Source organism: Pagrus major, chromosome 21 (genome assembly GCF_040436345.1).
Source record: "Pagrus major chromosome 21, Pma_NU_1.0".
Lineage (NCBI taxonomy): Eukaryota > Metazoa > Chordata > Actinopteri > Spariformes > Sparidae > Pagrus > Pagrus major.
The window spans coordinates 22,600,319-22,619,104 of NC_133235.1; the positions used below are offsets into that span (position 1 = coordinate 22,600,319).

The 18,786-nt window shown below is 39.5% G+C and overlaps 2 protein-coding genes across 3 annotated transcripts; both read left to right on the forward strand.

Annotated features, from left to right (window-relative positions):
- Positions 1-1,174: 1,174 nt before the first annotated feature.
- Positions 1,175-11,526, forward strand: vps4b (vacuolar protein sorting 4 homolog B). 2 transcript variants are annotated; one of them, XM_073491005.1, is made up of 13 exons: positions 1,175-1,644; positions 3,288-3,399; positions 3,639-3,739; positions 5,996-6,107; positions 6,460-6,610; positions 6,772-6,830; positions 7,000-7,119; positions 7,209-7,365; positions 7,496-7,644; positions 9,251-9,332; positions 9,417-9,636; positions 9,737-9,877; positions 9,971-11,526. In XM_073491005.1, exons 1-13 carry the CDS (start codon positions 1,624-1,626, stop codon positions 10,070-10,072), a joined length of 1,527 nt encoding a protein of 508 aa, XP_073347106.1. In that variant the 5' UTR covers positions 1,175-1,623; the 3' UTR covers positions 10,073-11,526. The 2 variants fall into 2 exon arrangements, with proteins under 2 accessions (XP_073347106.1, XP_073347107.1); XM_073491006.1 differs by lacking the exons at positions 1,175-1,644; positions 3,288-3,399; positions 3,639-3,739 and adding an exon at positions 4,845-5,056.
- A 346-nt stretch (positions 11,527-11,872) lies between these two features.
- kdsr (3-ketodihydrosphingosine reductase) lies at positions 11,873-18,219 on the forward strand. Its single transcript, XM_073491062.1, has 10 exons — positions 11,873-12,281; positions 13,288-13,377; positions 13,575-13,631; positions 13,771-13,836; positions 13,929-14,024; positions 14,525-14,716; positions 15,028-15,111; positions 15,199-15,282; positions 15,409-15,510; positions 15,595-18,219. Exons 1-10 carry the CDS (start codon positions 12,093-12,095, stop codon positions 15,712-15,714), a joined length of 1,080 nt encoding a protein of 359 aa, XP_073347163.1. The 5' UTR covers positions 11,873-12,092; the 3' UTR covers positions 15,715-18,219.
- Positions 18,220-18,786: the final 567 nt, after the last annotated feature.

Below are 18,786 nucleotides of genomic sequence, written 5' to 3' on the forward strand. Positions count from 1 at the left end.
TTTCATGCCTGAGTAAACTGAATAAACAAACTGACCTTAAAGGACGACACAGTCTCATATTGTTTTACTTTGTTTATATGTGGCGGACCCTGCCACCTTTCTAGCTTCAGACAGTGTTCTGGGGACCTTATTTTCCTCGGAGAACAGCTTGTTTATTCAGTTATGGATACAATGAATATTTCTGAGTATGTATTATTACCAGGGCTGTCAATCCATTAAAATATTTAATCACGATTAATCGCATGATTGCCCATATTTACTTTGTGATTAATCTCAAATTAATCGCACATTTTTTATCTGTTCTAAATGTACCTTAAAGGGATATTTTTCAAGTTTTTAATACTCTTATCAACATTGGACTGGACAAATATGCTTGCTTTATGCAAATGTATGTTTATTATTATTGCAACAATCCCAAACAATGACAAATACTGTTCAGAATATTCTCAAAGGTACTGCATGCTCAAAAAATATGCTGAAAGCAAAACATTCTGCATCGCTTCCTGATTTCCCAAACTACGGCACGGGCCGAGGGTCAAAATGCGCATGCGTTAACCGCGCGTCAAAAAAATTAACAGCGTTAAGAGGAATATGCGTTAATATCATGTTAACTTTTACAGCTCTAATTATTATGTTATTGATATTGTAAATATTAAAATTCTGAGTTTGGACTTCTTCTCCAAAACTACATAGTGCTCCTTTAATCACTGCTTCCTGCCAAGGAGGTTATTTATCCAACCATGTCCATTTGTTTGTTAGTTTGTCAGCAGGATTACACAAAAGCAAACTGGACGTATTTCCATAAAACTTTTATTATAAGTACCTCCTTAATCTTGTAAATATTAGTTTGGATTTCTTCTCCAACACTACAAAGTGCCCCTTTGAGCATTTAAACTGGCTGACAGATAAGTGAAGGGCTAAACAAAATATCAAATATGTTCAAATAGAAATGTTAGATTATAACTAAATGGTAAATGTGGAAGCTGGTGTATGAAACTGTATAAACTACTATTCAAAATGCGTAATATCATATTTATATTATATTTAAGTTTTTGATGCACATCTTATCAATGATCTTTGTATAATGATCTCGGGACGACCTCTAGTGGATCACCTTGTCATCACATGATCGTCATTAGTGAAGTTTAGTGACGCGCATGCGCACACAACATGAAGTCTCAGGTTTTCCATGTCGCTACTGTAACAAGAGCAGCCAGACTTGTGTTACAAGTAAAAAGACTCTTTTCCGTCTTATTTATGCGTGTTGGTGCTGTCCACGGCCTCAACACAGGATTCTCAATAAAAGCTAACGAGTGCGTAAAGTAGCTGTGTCGTTGACACAATTGGCTGAGCGACTTGTTGTTGTGTTGTCTGTAAAACTTGTACGACAACAATCAAACGTCGTGACTCAGTGGCAGGAGGGTTTCCGCGTCCCAGCAGCAGCAGCAGCAGCAGCAGCATCGCTCTCATTCCTGTGACCGGGCAGGCTGCTTTCTCCGGCGCTGTCAGTGCTCAGGAGCTACCAGGAACTGGTTGTACAGTGACATGACTGGATGAAACGAAACTGGCAGGGATCACAGGTCGACTTTGTTGCGTCTTTAATCCCCACAGGACTCCGCATGAATGGAGCCCACAACTCTACAGGTAGGGCGAATAATGATCGATAAGAGTGGGAGATTCTTGTTTGTTTATGGGGTGAAGTTTGGGAACAAACACACCGAGTGTGTCATGTAATCTGACAGGTTTCACTTTAACACGCTTTCTAAAGGTATTGTGCGCTGAGTTTAATGCCCCCCTGTTTAAGCAGGCCTTACTTTAAATCTAGGACATCTCTCTTAAATCTAGGACATCATGTCAGTATTTCTGTTTACAGCTGACTGAACTCCCATCAGTGACTACAAATAGTGATCCACGTCAAGCTGGCACATTCAGTGGCAGTCTGTGAGATGATTCATTCACAGTTAATTAAATGTTTCACTCGGGGAATGTGACCAGTCATGATATTTTATCTGTGATCTGAGAGGTTTGTATAATGTTTTTGGTGCCCTACATAGTACATTTGATATGCAGTGTAGATCTCGTGGTCTCAATCAGTGTTGGCAAAAGTACCTAAAAGTCACACTTGAGCGTCAGTGAAGTCAACATCACAAAAAGTACTTGAGTAAAAGTCTTAAAGTATCTGATATTAAATGCACTTAAACACCAAAAGTGATTTTCTGACAATAAATGTACTTAATTATCAAAAGTACAAGTAAAAGTAAACAGTAGATGTATTTACATGTATGTATAAAGTGTATGTGTCAACTGATTATCGACCTGCCAAAAAATGGGATTCGATATTCAACATTTTCCTGATTATTGGAATCAATGTTTTTATTAAATTGCCAATAAAGACAATTGATTTAAAAATGTGCTACTTTGGCTGTAATGCAGCTTTTAATGTGTAACATAACTTGTAACTAAAGTTATCAAATAAATGTACCGTAGGGTTCCAGCGATGTACCAGTTACAATATTAAAAATGTTTCTGATCATTGGAATCAATGTTGATTTTATCCGATTGCCAGTAAAATAAATTGAATTTAAAATGTGCTATTTTGGACGTCATACCACATGCAATCTGCAAAGCAACTTGAAAATAAAGTTAGCAAATGGTCAAAATAGACAATCTGCTAATTTTAATATCTTATTTTTTATATACTATAACTATAACTCGAGTAAAGTCTATGTGTGGGAAACAGTGTGAATATTATATGTTTTATAGGCTACGTGTAATAGGAGGTTTAAGGTGCCCTGTGGGCGACTTATATGCTCACCGTGGGCTGCCAGGTGCTCACGGGCACTGTGTTGGCTGTCCCTGAGTTAAAGGGTTAATCTGCTTAAGCAGAAGCTAAGTTGAGTTCCCTTTTACTTTGTTTTATTACACAAAACAAAATCACCATTTAACTGAAAGGGGGAATAGTTGGACACAGACAACAATTCAGCAGCAAATTTAGTCCCTAAAATCATTCTGTCACATCAGAGAAAGTAATCATTTATGACTTAATGCTGATGTCTGTGAGCAAATACGTGGGACAGACTTTCTGCACATCATTAGCTCCAAAGCATGTTTAGAAATGATGATGATTTATTTTTAATCTTACTGCCATTAGTATAACGACAACACTGTACTATATTACTTTTGTTTTGGTTGAAATGTATGCACTTCATAGTCAGATTATCTGAATTTACTGAGAAACATAAGGTGTGATAGTACCTGAAATATTAATTGATTTCCTGCTCTTTCAGAAAGCTATTGCTGTAGCACAGAAGGCCTCACAGGAAGATCAGGATGGGAACTATGAGGAGGCCATCCGCTCCTACCAACATGCTGTCAAGTACTTTCTGCACATTTTAAAACGTGCGTCACCATGACTGGAAACAAAATGCATCCAATGTCAAACTAAAACATCACACCTACACCAACAGTCTCTACATGGTATCATCACTATGAACGCCTGATGGATAAATTAGCATCTAGAAATAAAATGACTTGACTATTAATGTTTTTTGTTGATGTGCCAAATTTAAATTTTGCCATCCTTATAACTTGTTATGAAAGCCTGAATGGTATTAAATGAATGTTCTCCTTCCCATCAGGTGAACCCCAGGGTAAAGATGGCAACCAGAAGATCAGAGATAGGTGTAAACAGTACCTGGACAGAGTGGAAGAACTACAGGAGTACCTAGTGAATAAAGAGGTTGCTATAGAAATTAAATACATATTTCCTTTACAGATATGATTATTTTTCTTAAAGAGGTCATATTATGCTAATTTTCAGGTTCATACTTTTATTTGGGGGTCCTAGTAGAATAGGTTTACATACTTTAATAAAAAAAAAAACATTATTTTTCTCACATGGTGCTTTGCTGCGGCATCCCTTTACACACTGTGTCTTGAACGCTCCATTTTAGCTACAGAGTGAGACACCTCGCCTCTGTTCAATCTTGGTGAGAGTTGCACATACACATTACTTAACGGGCAGGATGTAGCCAATCAAAGGCAGAGTAGGGCGTGTCATGCCGAACAAGGTAGTGTGATCTAAAATAACACTGCTACAGCAGTAGCAACTGTATGTCTGCTGACTGACTAGAGTGTATATATTTTATAATAAATATATAAAAATCTATAATTATATAACGCCTGTTACATAGTGATGCACATAAGTTACAGATGTAAAGGCTCAACTCCAAACCAGGCGTTTCAGGCAGTGCAGGAGCAGCATTTTCTGTGCGAGAGAGTAACTCCCTTTGGCATGCAGACCTTTTACATGCACAAAAATGCTACATAACACAATAAAGGAAAGGCAAAAACCCACAAATCATAATATGACCTCTTTAAATAGTAATGGCACAACGGTCTGACTGTGCTGCAGCATGAGTGGACTATTGTCAATGTCATTTTCATTTTTAATTTTCATTTTTTCAACCTGGTAGATGATAGATAATGCTAATGCTGATAGTTAATTCATTGTCTCGCAGTTTTTTGTTTATTTTTGGTAAAGCCATACACTGTATATAAATAAGTAGGGGTGTGGCCAATGGGTTCACCCATAGCCAAAGGCATCGCCCAACAAGCCACATGAAAGGCAAAACATAAAAGGATTATAAAATAGGATTAGGGTAATGAATGTGATTTAAACAGGAGCCAAATATAGTCCCAGTTAATCCCCAATCTTAATTTAATAGTCTTAAAATAGACTGACTCAATAATTTCCCATCGTAAACGCGCAGTGAGATTCTCTGAGCTGTACCGAGGCTACGTCTTGACGTCATTGCATTCCGTGCACGCGAGTATCGACTATTAATGCGGAAGTTCCCTCCTCGGTCTTCCTCGGCAGCGATCTAAGAAACGAAAACAAGCCTGACAAAAACCTCGATTGTCGCGCTAAGAGTCGATTTGAAAGGCCACAGTCTAAAGAAGTGTGTTTAAAAGTTGTTTACTCACGGCGGCGTTACATTCGTTTCGATTATTGGACAAGTGATCGGCCGTTATGGCTACCAACAATAATTTACAGGTAAGTTGAGGACCAGCCCCGGAGCTGACTAAAGCGGGTCGCGTGAACTAAATAAGCTAACAAAGTTGTTCGCGTCTCGTACTAAACTGCAAAAGTACACTAGTTGTTGATAATGTAGACGTCTCACCTCATTTTGTTGGCTGGCGTTCGGCATATATGCGTCCAACGGCATACAATAGCTTAACGTTTTCAAGACTAGCTGCTAATTAGCATGTTTAGCTAACTTAGCTAACCAAGGCATGAATTCGGAAGTTAACTTGTGATCAACAAAAGGAGCATAAAAGGTGACATTGTGGCCCGTATGTAATATAATACTGCTGTTACCCGCTGATGCAGTAATTTACATGCAGTTGTGGCAATTTCGGCATAACATGATCACGAACTTGTGTTGTAAGATCAAGGGGAGCTAATGAGATTAACGTTGCTAGCTAGCTAACTGGTTTTATTTGGCCTCTCAAAAGACATCCTTTTCAAATAGAAAGCAAAATTGTAACTGATATATTCTGTACAGGTTGTGTTACGAGTACTCAATATGTTGTAGTTGCATTTTAAAGCTTCGGTAACAAGAAGGAAGTGAAAGAGTGCATTCAAATTTAGGTTGAGACAATACATGGTATGCGCAGTGTCACCACACAGGACAGGAGTTGTATTCAGTCTGATCTTTAACGCTATATATAGTACATTACGATAACTGCATAACATTATGTAGGAAGGTTGCCTGCGACTGATATAGTGACTAATGTAGGCCTGTTTGACACTTTTATTCAGTCAATTTCATAACGTACACGTCATTTTGTATTGATGTTTGTGTTGATGGGCATATATGACTTTCATAAGTCAAAGACATTTCTATAACTCCACATTGTTGTCTCTATTCTTCATTCTAGTGCCTACAAGTGTCAGTATAACTAACACTGAACTGTGTCTCTGTAATTCTAGAAAGCCATTGATCTTGCCAGCAAGGCGGCTCAGGAGGATAAAGCTCAGAACTACGAGGAGGCTCTGCGCCTGTACCAATCTGCTGTTCAGTACTTCCTCCATGTGATGAAATGTAAGGCATAAGACAGCACGTTAGTATAATTGTATGGCGTTCACGCTATGATAATCGTAGCTGTTTGCCACAACATGATAATAATCCTTCTTGACCTGGCTGTAGCTCGTTGTGGGCTTCACATCTCTCAAAATGACACACATGCTATATTGTTCGCTGTCATAACAAAGACAACGACAGGAACATTGAAAAGAAGTGTTTAGATAATAGTTACATGTGATTTTTTTTTTTTTTGTTCTTGATATACTTACCAGTTTACACTAATGCTGAAATGCCAAGAACAAGGGTGATGGCTCTTTTGGGAACAAATATTCAAAGCTGAAATAATTGTTTTTGTGCTTATTCCTGACAGATGAAGCCCAGGGTGAAAAAGCCAAGCAGAGCATACGGGCAAAATGTGGTGAATACTTGGACAGAGCAGAGAAGTTGAAGGAGTATCTAAAGAAGAAAGAAAAAGCTCCTCCCGCTAAGCCTGTCAAAGAATCAGGATCTGAGGACAAAGGGTGTGTTTTGTGGGTGGGGCAGTGGAATATGTGATGTCATTCAGACCTGTATGGGTAATCAGTGTTGCTTTTGATTTATAGGAAAATATAATAGATTATTTTTAACTTGTAATATAGACTAAATTATATCTATTTTTATGATTACATATTTGTGTTTCCAGGAATGAAAGCGATGAAGGTGATGATCCAGAGAAAAAGAAGTTCCAAAATCAACTCTCAGGTTTGTAATATTCCTTTTTGCTGACCATTACTCCTTCTGCAGGTATTTATTCAATCTCAACTGAGACGTGTCGTAATATTTGTTGATTTCCTGTGAGCTTGTTACTTGCAATCTGTCATAATTGAGGCATTATTTAGACTCCTCAGTAATGTAGTGTTATTTTCTCCAGGTGCAATTGTAATGGAGAAACCAAACATCAAATGGAACGATGTTGCTGGTTTAGAGGGAGCCAAGGAGGCACTGAAAGAGGCTGTTATTCTTCCAATCAAATTCCCCCACCTTTTCACAGGTATTATATATTATTTAAAAGGGAGACAGTTAATGATTTTTGTTGTTATTTGTACATATAAACTAAATTACCTTTTGCTTGACTGACAGGAAAGAGAACTCCATGGAGAGGGATCTTGCTCTTTGGACCTCCAGGTACAGGAAAGTCCTATCTGGCTAAAGCCGTTGCCACAGAGGCAAACAACTCAACCTTCTTCTCCATCTCCTCGTCTGACCTTGTCTCCAAATGGCTTGGAGAGAGTGAAAAGTAAGTCATATAAACAGGAAGCACAAAATCAAAGGTCAAGCTTAAAATATACTGCAGCCAGCAGCATGTTGATGTTTAATATTTCATACATATATTTTATATATATTTCAACATCCCTTTTGCTTCCCAGGTTGGTGAAGAATCTTTTTACCCTTGCAAGGGAGCACAAGCCTTCCATCATCTTCATTGATGAGATTGACTCCCTGTGCGGCTCAAGAAGTGAGAACGAGAGCGAGGCTGCTCGCCGTATTAAGACAGAGTTCCTGGTTCAGATGCAGGGTAAGTCAGAAGAGCTAATTAATTACTGAATCATTATACATAAATGGCACGGGATAGACAAATGTATCGCTATAGAAACTAGAGCTGTGCACAGGAAAAAAACTATAGCTGCAGTGGAAGATGCCTCGAAGGTACTTTTTTACGTAACCCTAAAATGTTTAAGGCTGCCAAGACCTTTCAGATTAATGTTGTATCTGCAGCAGCGCTTTAAATAGAAACAACCTTTAGAGGCATGCTGATTCACACCCATAAACTGATGTCAGAGCAGATATGTTCTTTGACGGGTGAGGGAAAACACCTGCAGTGACATCACTGACAGGTGTGGCCAGAAGTGCAATGTGTTTTTAACAACCCCACTTCCAAAATAGTTTATACGCTGTGTACAACATAAATAAAAATCGGTGTGATAATTTGCTAACTTTTTTTGACGTACACTCAATTGAAAACAGTACAGAGACGATACATTTCATGTCATCAACTTCGTTTAGTTTTGCAAATATTTTTATCCTGAATTTGATGCCAGCAACGTGTTCAAAACAAGACGGGACAGGTGCAAAAAAAGACTGAGAACGTTTGGAACATTCCAAGTGTCATTACAAGTGAACGGGTTAATTGGTAACAGGGGATGGTATCATGATTGTGTTTGGAAGGGGCATCCTCGAAAGGCTCAGTCGTTCATAAGCAAGGATGGGGTGAGGTTCACCACTTGGTGATTGTATAACGAGTATTACTACCATGTTCTCTTGAACAGTTGTCGGCAAACACTGTTTGTTTATCAAAAGATTGCCTTCTGTTTTTGTTTATGTTTTAAACAGCGCCCCAACCTTTTTAGAATTGGGTTTGTAGACGAAAACCCAACAATGGCGGTTAACTCAAAAGTGAAGGAAAATATAGATACTTTCTTCAACTAATTTAACCAAGGGGAACACTAAAGGTGAAAACAATACCTTTTTAATGCGCTGGTCAACTTTCAATTTTTGTGTTATTTTGATTTCATTATATGTTTCCTTCTGATGAGTGGAAAGAAAAGGCCCAAAATACATAGCTAGGTATTTACTTTGTTTATATTTCCTGTTTTGGAAATGTATGCAAATGAGGGCATATGTACTTAAATAGCATAATTTGGATATTTGAACATTAAGTATCAGAAAACCTGAGATAGGAAAAAAAAATTGTCTTTAGTAAGTCATAAACTGGGTTTCATGGTGATTTCTATTAGTTTGTAGTTGGTAATTTCTTTAATAGTAATTTTTACCCTACTCACCTTTAAACCGCATCCCAATAATGTGTATCACAGAGGTACACTTCATGTGTTATCCATCCATGATGATATGGACCCAACTTCCAAAACATTGTTAACTATATTGCAGCCTATTACCCAGAAGTTCAGCATCCAGTACTTTTACAATAAATTGTTAAAGTTGCTTATCTCTGAGCAATACTGATTTATTTTTTTCCTTACACTTTTTATCATATGTCAGGATCAGGCAGCTGCCTTCTGTTGTAACATGGGGGAACCATCATGTGTCGGTGAAAGCAGCAGCATATCATTGTTTAGATGTTAAATATTTAGGTGTGTATTTACCCTGACTTTTTTGTTTTGCAGGTGTGGGGATTGACAATGAGGGAATCCTGGTACTTGGGGCAACAAACATCCCGTGGACCCTCGACTCAGCCATCAGGAGACGGTAGTTGTTATTTCTTGGTGAATGTTGTTAGTACCTGTTTTGTAGTTTACTTTTGCTTACTGTGCAACAATAATACTTTCTCAGATTTGAGAAGAGGATCTACATCCCGCTGCCTGAGGAGCACGCCCGCTCCTTCATGTTCAAGCTCCATCTGGGTTCCACCCCCAACAGTCTCACCGAAAGCGACTTTGTCACTCTGGGCAAGAAGACAGAAGGATACTCGGGAGCAGATATCAGTATCATTGTCAGAGATGCTCTTATGCAGCCTGTTCGAAAGGTCCAGTCAGCAACCCACTTCAAACGGGTACGTCTTTTTTAAAATATCTGTCTCTGTTTTATGCTTAACTGTTGTAGTTGACTAATTACCTCTATTTTTTTCTCTCTTCTAATTTGATTTAAATAAGGTACGAGGACCATCAAGAGCTGACCCCAACGTTGTTGTAGAGGATCTCTTGACTCCCTGCTCACCTGGCGATCCCAACGCGATTGAAATGACATGGATGGAAGTCCCTGGAGAGAAGCTACTGGAGCCTGTAGTATGCATGGTAAGGATAGAAAATGCAACTGTACTATACACGATATATTAGAGCCATAACATTAATACTATATTGCTGTAACACTGTTTTTCGTCTTTTCAGTCTGACATGATGAGGTCTCAGGCCAGCACAAAGCCAACAGTCAATGAACAAGATCTGGACAAACTGAAAAAATTCACAGAGGACTTTGGACAGGAAGGCTAGGTGGGATGAAGGAGCCAAGCCAAACCAAAGCAAAGGAATTGTGATTGTCTCTCTTTACTGTCCTTGTCCTGTTATTCTGTCTCTGTCTCATCATAATCATTCATCAGGCCTCGTGGTTTATCATGAATGGGCAAGATCACCACTCCTTCTTGCCGAACTGATAGCCACATTAAGGGTGGAGAACTTAGTTTTATTCGACATTCACCATTTTCCAAAGAAAATTAAAGACCTCCCAACTGCAGCTGATCTAATAAAAGAATTAGTAGATGGTTGTTTGAGTTATGCACTAAAGACTAAAGGTATTAATGACCAGAATACCCGAGCGACTTACAGAAACAAATGGCAGACATACACGACAATTATTGCAATTGAGGTTATTGAAATCAAGGTAATTTATTTTAAGTAAGGCCTAGCTCTCGCGTCCTTGTTTTCCAATCAGAATACATCTCACTGGACCATAAAATACACCTTATATCTATTTTATTATGAAAAAACAAGCATCTTGTAGTGTATACTGTACTTTGTGGAATGTTTAAATCTTGGGCTGGTGGATTGAAGTGGGTTCGTAGGATTTGCTGTGGTGAAATATGTCAGTTGTCTCAAGGTGGTGGATGTTTAGAGTTTTGAGGCAGAGATACTCAGGATGAGAGCTGCATTAGGCCCTGTGGAAATTCAGGATTATTCATCCAGCTTCCTGATAAATGACAAATTTTATTTGTTTACTCTTTGTCATTTAAATCTAACATGATTAATAGGTTGGATCACCAATGGTGCTGGATCAGCATATTTTACATTTTTTCAAGAACTCCATAGCTCTGAATTGCTATGTCACACAGCTTGCGAAAAACAAACAAACCATGGTTTGTTTTTGGCAATCTACTGTACATATTTACCATAACTGACTGTGGGCTTCGCTGATTATCCTTATTGCAAACTGCAAAAAACAAAGCCTTATACTCAGATAAAGTCACATTGCGTATTTTGATAAAATAAGACTGAGGTGTTGAAGTTGGGCACTGATGGCTCAGGTGGAGAGATCATCTTCTTGTATACGTTACTACATAGGAATGCATCTCCAAGCATGAACTTTATGTAGCCATAAGTGGCAGTGTGCACCATGTGCCTTCTAGAAAAGCTGCAAGATTCTTTTTTTATTGTTTTATTTCTAAATTGGTCATACTGCGTATATCCAGTGCTTTGTCACTACAACTAAGAAGTGTATACTTGCACATTTCATGTAAGCTCTTTGAGAGCTTGTATACATCTGTACTCTTTTGCTCCTACGGTGTGAAAACTGTCTCTTCTGAGTTTTGATGGTCTTTTATTTTACTGTAAATGTCTATACATATAGCCAACTCTTGAGCCTTTTCTTTGTGAAGAGGTCACCCATGCATACGATTTTCTGTTTTTTTCATTTCCATAATGTAAATAAATAAAAGTTATAGCTACCTTAAGTGAAGCCGTTTTCTTTTGTGTAACACATTCACTAGTTGTTCACAATAGAGATGTAGGTTCACAAATAAAGATTACACAACTCAGGACGGGTCGTGCTACTGTCTCATATCAGTGAACACACACCTGGGGGCCGGCTGGGTGTGAAGCAAAGGTGTGTGTACCTAACTGGAACGGATACGACGAACGAGGGGGTGGAGCGTTGCATTGTGGGAGTTGTAGTTGCAGTGCGCCCGAGAAGTGTTGGGATTCTAGAGAAACGCTTTCGGCTTCAGAACTACAAGAACCAGGTGCAAGCAGTAGGCGTCCGTTTGCAGTGCACAGTTCGATTTGTTTTGGTTTATGCAGACTGCGCTTTGTCACGGGGGAGCCGAAGTCCGCCGTGATACTTTTACCTGGCCTTTCCCCTTCTGACTCACTGACAAACCCCGGAACAACTCCTCCTCCGAGGTCTGCGTTTCGCCACCCCCCCCTTTCAGGGCCGCCGCCTGCCTCGTCGCTCTGTTATCGGACCCCAGAAGCTGGCCTGCTAGTTAGCAAGCAAGCTAACGATTGCCTGATTTCACCCATGTCCTCTGAAGAAGGGTTGAGCTCATCGATCACGGATTGGTTTTTCATCAATTCCTGGTGGCTCCTTCTACCATTCATAATGCTTCTCGTAGTCGCTGCCTTCATTGTGGCTTTTGTGTTGCTGTTATACATGATATCGCCCCTCATTAGCCCCAAACCTTTGAAACTGAACGGGGCCCACGTCGTGGTAAGTGCACCACGGTGCTAAAACACTTCGCTAGTAAAAGCTTGTAAGGGTAGCTAAGGTTCCCCTCTGACGTTCTAACCAAGCTAGCTAGCTGAGTGCACGTCCTAAAGTTGCGGTGTTTAATATTGTGCCTTTGACACTCGCATTAATTGTTACAGTTAATAACCTATCATAACTTTTAAGCAGGAAATTGTGTGTAGAATTTGTAATGATAATCAACTGTCAGCTATGAGGAGTGACACACCCACATGACGAGTTAACGTCAAGTAACATTAATGAGCTAATGCTAACATCAGAACTCACTGCTAACAGACACTATTTCATAAGACTGAGATTCAGCTAGGTAATGCAGTCTATCCTGGCTGTATGCTCCCATCATGAAGGTTATAACATGTACCTCTAATTCAACATGGTTACTAATCAATTGTACCAGTTTGAAAAAAACCCTCCTCAATATAACCCAATACATTTAAATAGTGGTACAAATAAAGAGGCCTACTAAATTACTATGTTGTTAGTTGTAACAGCACCTCTCTCAAACAGTTTGACCAAACTGGCATGCCTGTTATAGTAAACTGCATTAATTTTTGCTTAGTGTACCTAAAAAAAAGTCAACTGGGTGTAGTTTGACTCATTTCATTGTATAGATGTGGTAACCCCACAGCAGAATTGACTAACAAATGTCTAACTTGGTGTAGTTGCGCAACAATCTGGAAACATAAGCAATACTACTCAAAATGAGTTAGGGATGTTGGGATATTTTAGTGTTTCACTTGATTGTTAATTCTGTAACTTATCAGGATTTTTATTTTGTGTTTTGTGAATATCTTTGGTGCTCAAATGTGACGCATTTCGTTTGACTTGTGCACCCATATCGCAATATCCGTAACTCATTTTGCGTAGTATACATTTCCAGTTTATCTCCTCCACACAGTCTATTAGTGGCAAATCAGCTACACCACATTCGACCTGTAATTAATTATCTTCTTACCCTTTGAATTTTCAGGTGACAGGAGGCTCAAGTGGGATTGGGAAATGCATTGCAGTCGAGTGCTACAGGCAAGGTGCATTCATCACTTTGGTGGCACGAGATGAGGTCAGCAGCACAAACTACATTCAACCATTCATTCCTTTGTGCCTAGCCTAGTAATAACTTGTTTGTTGTTGCAGTCACCTGCATTTGAGCATTCATATTCTGATGATTTGGCATGTTTTTAAGGTGAAACTTGATGGTATATTAAAGCGTTTGCACAAGATTTTGTAACTGATTAAACATGCACTTTGTACCTTTAGGCTAAATTGCTTCAAGCAAAAAAAGAGGTGGAGAAATTTGCCATCAATGACAAGCAGGTATGGGTTTAGTGTTTATTTCGTCATTACAATAAAAAGATGTCACTTTCAGATGTTGTTTTAAACCTTCTGTATAGTTGTTCACACAAGCTTATAATGTAATATATTGCATACAGTCATGTACAATTTGCTCACTCAGGTGGTGCTCTGCATATCAGTGGATGTTTCCAGTGATTATAGCCAGGTGGAAAGTGTGATAAAACAGGTAATGTTACCCTCGTATCAGCAGTGGAACATCTCAGATTCCTTTAATAATTCAGTGGTGAAGTTCTGAATTGGCTTTTTCGTGTCGTGCAGGCCCAAGAGAAGCTGGGGCCCGTTGATATGTTGGTGAACTGTGCTGGAACGTCCATTTCTGGAAAGTTTGAGGACGTGGAAGTGGACCGTTTCAAAGTAGGTACCCGGAAATTTAACGAGGACACGGCCATGGTGTTGCTTAAGTTCAGAAGTCAAAAAGCTTCTCTGAATTACTAAACACAGTTTTAATAGAAAAATATTCTCTGCTCGTATTCACACCTGAATGATCGAAAAGAGTCATCGATAAATTTATCATACTCTCTTTTAACAAGTTCACATGTTTCTGAGTTATTGTGGAAACAATACTTACACCACTCTCCTGAATTTTTCTGGGGATATGAGAATAAACAATATTGATCATTTTATTTTATTTATATCCATAAAACATTGCCTTTTGGTCATCAAACTATTTTATTAAAACAAATCTATTTCACCTAGACAAACCTGGTAAACTGCTCCCTAAGACCACATAATTGGTCTGTATGTGTTATATACATTCTGTTTTACCAGAAATGAGCTAGAAATTGTTCATCAGCATTCAGGTCACTGTGCCCAGTCTTGTTATAATGTGTAAACTTGTGTCTCGTTTCAAACAGAAACTGATGGAGGTGAACTACCTGGGCAGCGTTTACCCAACACGGGCCGTCATAACCACCATGAAGGAGCGAAGAATGGGCCGCATCATGTTCGTGTCCTCCCAAGCGGGTCAAATTGGCCTGTTTGGATACACTGCCTACTCCCCATCCAAGTTTGCCCTGCGTGGTTTAGCGGAGTCGCTGCAGATGGAGGTGAGTTTTTGGCCTCTCACGCTTGAATGCCCCTTCTGTACAGATCTCCACTGCATACCAAGCAAACAGGCTGCATTCAGTCAACCTCATAATGCATCTAGTTAAAATAATTTACCTGATATGTTATATTTTTTTGTCATCTTGCTGCTGAGGGATGATGAGTATTTTTGGTGTTAATATTTTAACAAGGATTCCTGATTTGTCTATATGAGGCAAATTTATTGCCCAAAGACAATTTGTATTAAACATAGTCATTAAGGCTCAGTGATAGGACTTAATGCTCAGTGAGTGTTGTTGTTCTTCCACTCCAGATAAAGCCATACAATATCTATGTGACTGTGGCCTACCCCCCTGACACTGACACTCCAGGATTGGCTGAGGAAAATAAGACCAAGGTAAACATCTTTTTAACACAATACATAGTAACATCATTTCACTTCTATTTGCCCCATATTTAAAGGCTTTTTTTGATTTCTTCTTAGCCTCTTGAGACCAAATTAATTGCTGAAACCTCTGGAGTTTGCCAACCGGACCAAGTGGCCAAAATCATTGTTCGGGATGCAGTGGTAAGAAATCCAGTTCACCTGCCACTGAACCCACCAAGCTTTTTTTTCCATTTTAAACATAAAGTAAACGACTTTGGAGGAAGATGGACAATCCTGAGGTGCCTGTTTTTTCCTTTGGTCTTGTAGCAGGGGAACTTCAACAGCTCTGTGGGACCTGATGGTTACATGCTGTCAGCCCTCACCTGTGGAATGTCACCTGTCACCTCCATCACAGAAGGTCTCCAGCAGGTAAAGCCTGGCCTTTCATATTGTCACATTGGCAGAAGCACTGTGAAATTTAGAAGTTCCAACATCGATTTCTCTTCTGCACAGATTGTTACCATGGGATTGTTTCGCACCATCGCCCTCTTCTACTTGGGGAGTTTTGACAGCATTGTGCGCCGCTGCATGATTCAGAGGGAGCAGTCGAAAGCAGCTGATAAGAGGGAGTAACAGCAGCCTTACCTTCTTCACAGCCCCACCTCTTCCTCCTCCTCCTCCACACCCACCATCCCACCCCCTCCTCCAGCCTGTACTAGTGCACAACCGTAGGTGGGGATAAAGGCCAAGCTTTGAGTGCATTTCTGATATCAACTTAACAGATGGGATGAAAGAAAACGGTAGATGTTTACTCTTTGCTTGTCCAGTTATGTAACACCTCCATAGACTTCACACTTTATATTTTATTCCTCTCAAAGCATTTCAGTGACTTCTCAGTTAAATGTGTCCACCTGCTTCATTTTGTGGGAGCAGCCTTACTTTAAGGGAATGAGGGCAGACTAAACATCCCACAGCCTGGTTTTAAAGTAGGTATCGCGCCTCCCTGTCTCCACTTGCACGGTGCTGGTTTTTTTTTCTCATCGAGAGGAAAACCAGCCGATAGCTTGTCTGACCGGTTGTGCCAAATATGGCTTGATGTCCCTTCACACCAGGGGCTATATTGAAAACCAGAATGGTAATGCTCTGTTTCATTTATTTGTTTGTTTTCCCTTAATAATTCCCTCCTTCTCTACATTTTCATACCACAAGTCTTTGCAGGCAAAGCACCTTCCTGTTTGACTGAGTAACCTCTGTGTGTGGAACCAGTTGTGACCCACAGCGATTTGTTTATGCTGTGGGATGTTTTGTTTTTGTGCTCTGTGTGTGAACCAAGCCAGGATGTGATATCGGGGAGAGAGAGAGAGAGAGCATGTGTGATGTATTTGATTGTTTGTTCAATTTTACTAATGCAAAAACATGATTCCAGAAGATAATAATATTCAAAAAATGTTAGAGGCACTGTTGAAGCAAAGGTGTTTTGTGTAAACTCTGTGCAATGAATGTTGTTTTTGTGTGTGTGTTTGCTGTGACTGAGCCAATCCCCTGGGGAGAGAAAAGCCATTAGATTATATTGTCTCGGGAAGAAAAACACCAAATTATTTCTCACAATCCCATCGTGTTGCATTGAGAAAGGAAAGCAGGTACTATGAGTCGAAGCCATGGAGTCAGAGCATTGTGAGGAAAGAAAAGACAAGCACAGGTAATTTCACTTCTCGCCTGTGAATTTGACTACGTAGAATACTTATTTTTTTCATTCAACGTGTGAAAGCAAGCGTTTCATTTTTACATGCAGTTCTATGTGTCAGTGCACATACTCAGCCACCCTGGTCATGATCCAAGTGGGATCCATAATCTGTTCGGGTGGTGCAAGTCAGGGCAGGGCAAGACTTGCTGGTTCGAGTCATGTCCCTGTAGGTCTAGTGAGGGCGCTAGAGATTTGTTTAACATAAAGGCCAAAATAGTAGAGGGGTGAGCATATGGAAGTGTGATCCTTGCCCCTCTGCTGTCACGCTGTCATGCACAGTTGGGACTTTGTAGCTCCCTTAATATTGATTCCCTCCTGATTTCTGTCAAGCCTTGAATATCTTGTGTTCACTATGGTTTTTTTTTTTTCCTATATGTTTTGCATATAGAGGGAGGAAAATTACAGTGTTGACTCTTGCAAGTCTTCCTTTGGTCCATCACAAACGGGGAGAATGTACTTTAATACAAAGCATACAAATCAGAACATGAGAATATTATTTTTAAATACACCAACATTTGAATGCCAAAATGTGTTAAGACAATTTGTGTAGATGCAATGCATTTATTTGAGATTTATTTCGATGTTGCTGCTCTGTTGATCTTAGAGTTAGTTCGTTGAAGCTGTGGAGCAGCGTGGGGACCCATTCTGAGCCTTAAGACGTGACTACTGATGAAGCTAATGCTATAAGAATGGACCTGTCCACAGAGCAATGTGGCTTAACCCACATGTTGTTTACCAGTTCATTTCACTTAAATCTTTAATACTTTTCAGTGTAAAATGCCAGCTGTTTTTTCTTTTTGTGTGTATTTTGTCAGTTTCCAGTCTTTGTATGACAAAAAGAAGCCTTACTGAAACCCAAGATATGAAAGTGAGAATGGATGACTGATGTTGGATGATGTTCTCATTTGATATTGGTTAAAGGCATACTGTCCTGCACTCAAAAGCTTTTCATTATTGTACATTTATTGCCATTCAGAGTTCTGTTTTACCTTGAGGTAGCGACACGTAGTTGATAGAACATGTAGCCCATATAATAGCAGTTCAGTTCGGACATTTTGTTTTAACCTTTTAAGCTATGCAAATGAAGCCTATGCTTACAGTATGTTTGAGCATACAGTCGAGATGTAAGTTCTGTAACAGTCACGCTAGTTTTCCCCCCATAGGAATGGTGTCATCATCAGATACTTAACGAGGTTTTAAGTATTGAACATGAAAGTCATAATGCACTCTTTTGTTTCATTCTTCTTTCTTGCGTTTCTTTTTTGTTTTTCTGCCAAAAAACTTAACACCTTCACCTTGTGTGCCATTGAAAGAAAATGTGAGAAGTGGAACGTTTCTTTGTCTTATTTTCTTACATTATAAACTAAATAAATACCTGTGAAGAAAAAACAAAATCTAAGTCTCGATCTTTGAGTTCTTGGTGTGGAGTTGAGATGTCATGCATGCTTTGTGACAGCCATTTTCCTCCTGTTATGTGCTACTTGATATAGCTGCAGGAGTGCTTGCAATAAACATTTTGTATTCTGTTTGAGCAGATTTTAATCTTCCATGAGGGAACTTTCCAAAGCAGCTTCTCTCCCACATTTGCAGGATTTTCGACACAGTGTGTCCCATTAGAGAATAAGAAGGAACGCGTGATAAAGGAGACTAGATAAGGAATCAAAGAACAGGGAAACTGTATACACATTGTTGTACTGCAAGGTTAGATCTCCATCCACAAGGGGGTGGATGGACCACATCAAAGCAACCCCTCAGCAGAGTGAGATGCTCCAGTTCCCCTCATGAATTAACCAGGATCCTCCAACAGCTCTCCCTGCGCATCTCTAGGTTGAGCATTGAGGAAGTTGTCTGGATTCCACTCATAAAATTGATGCTTTAAACATGCAATCATGAGACTAGAGGGCTATTAACGATTTTTTTTAGTGCAGTTCCTCGTGTGCACTTGGAGTCTCAGAGCGCAG

Bases quoted from the DNA above. Each gene is read 5' to 3' on its own strand.
- vps4b (XM_073491005.1), top strand. From the start codon at position 1,624: ATGGAGCCCACAACTCTACAG. The intron at 6,108-6,459 runs GTAAGGCATAAG...TATTCCTGACAG, and splicing joins CTTCCTCCATGTGATGAAAT to ATGAAGCCCAGGGTGAAAAA. The intron at 6,831-6,999 runs GTTTGTAATATT...TATTTTCTCCAG, and splicing joins GTTCCAAAATCAACTCTCAG to GTGCAATTGTAATGGAGAAA.
- kdsr (XM_073491062.1), top strand. From the start codon at position 12,093: ATGTCCTCTGAAGAAGGGTTGAGCTCATCGATCACGGATTGGTTTTTC. The intron at 12,282-13,287 runs GTAAGTGCACCA...TTGAATTTTCAG, and splicing joins TGAACGGGGCCCACGTCGTG to GTGACAGGAGGCTCAAGTGG. The intron at 15,283-15,408 runs GTAAGAAATCCA...TTGGTCTTGTAG, and splicing joins TCATTGTTCGGGATGCAGTG to CAGGGGAACTTCAACAGCTC.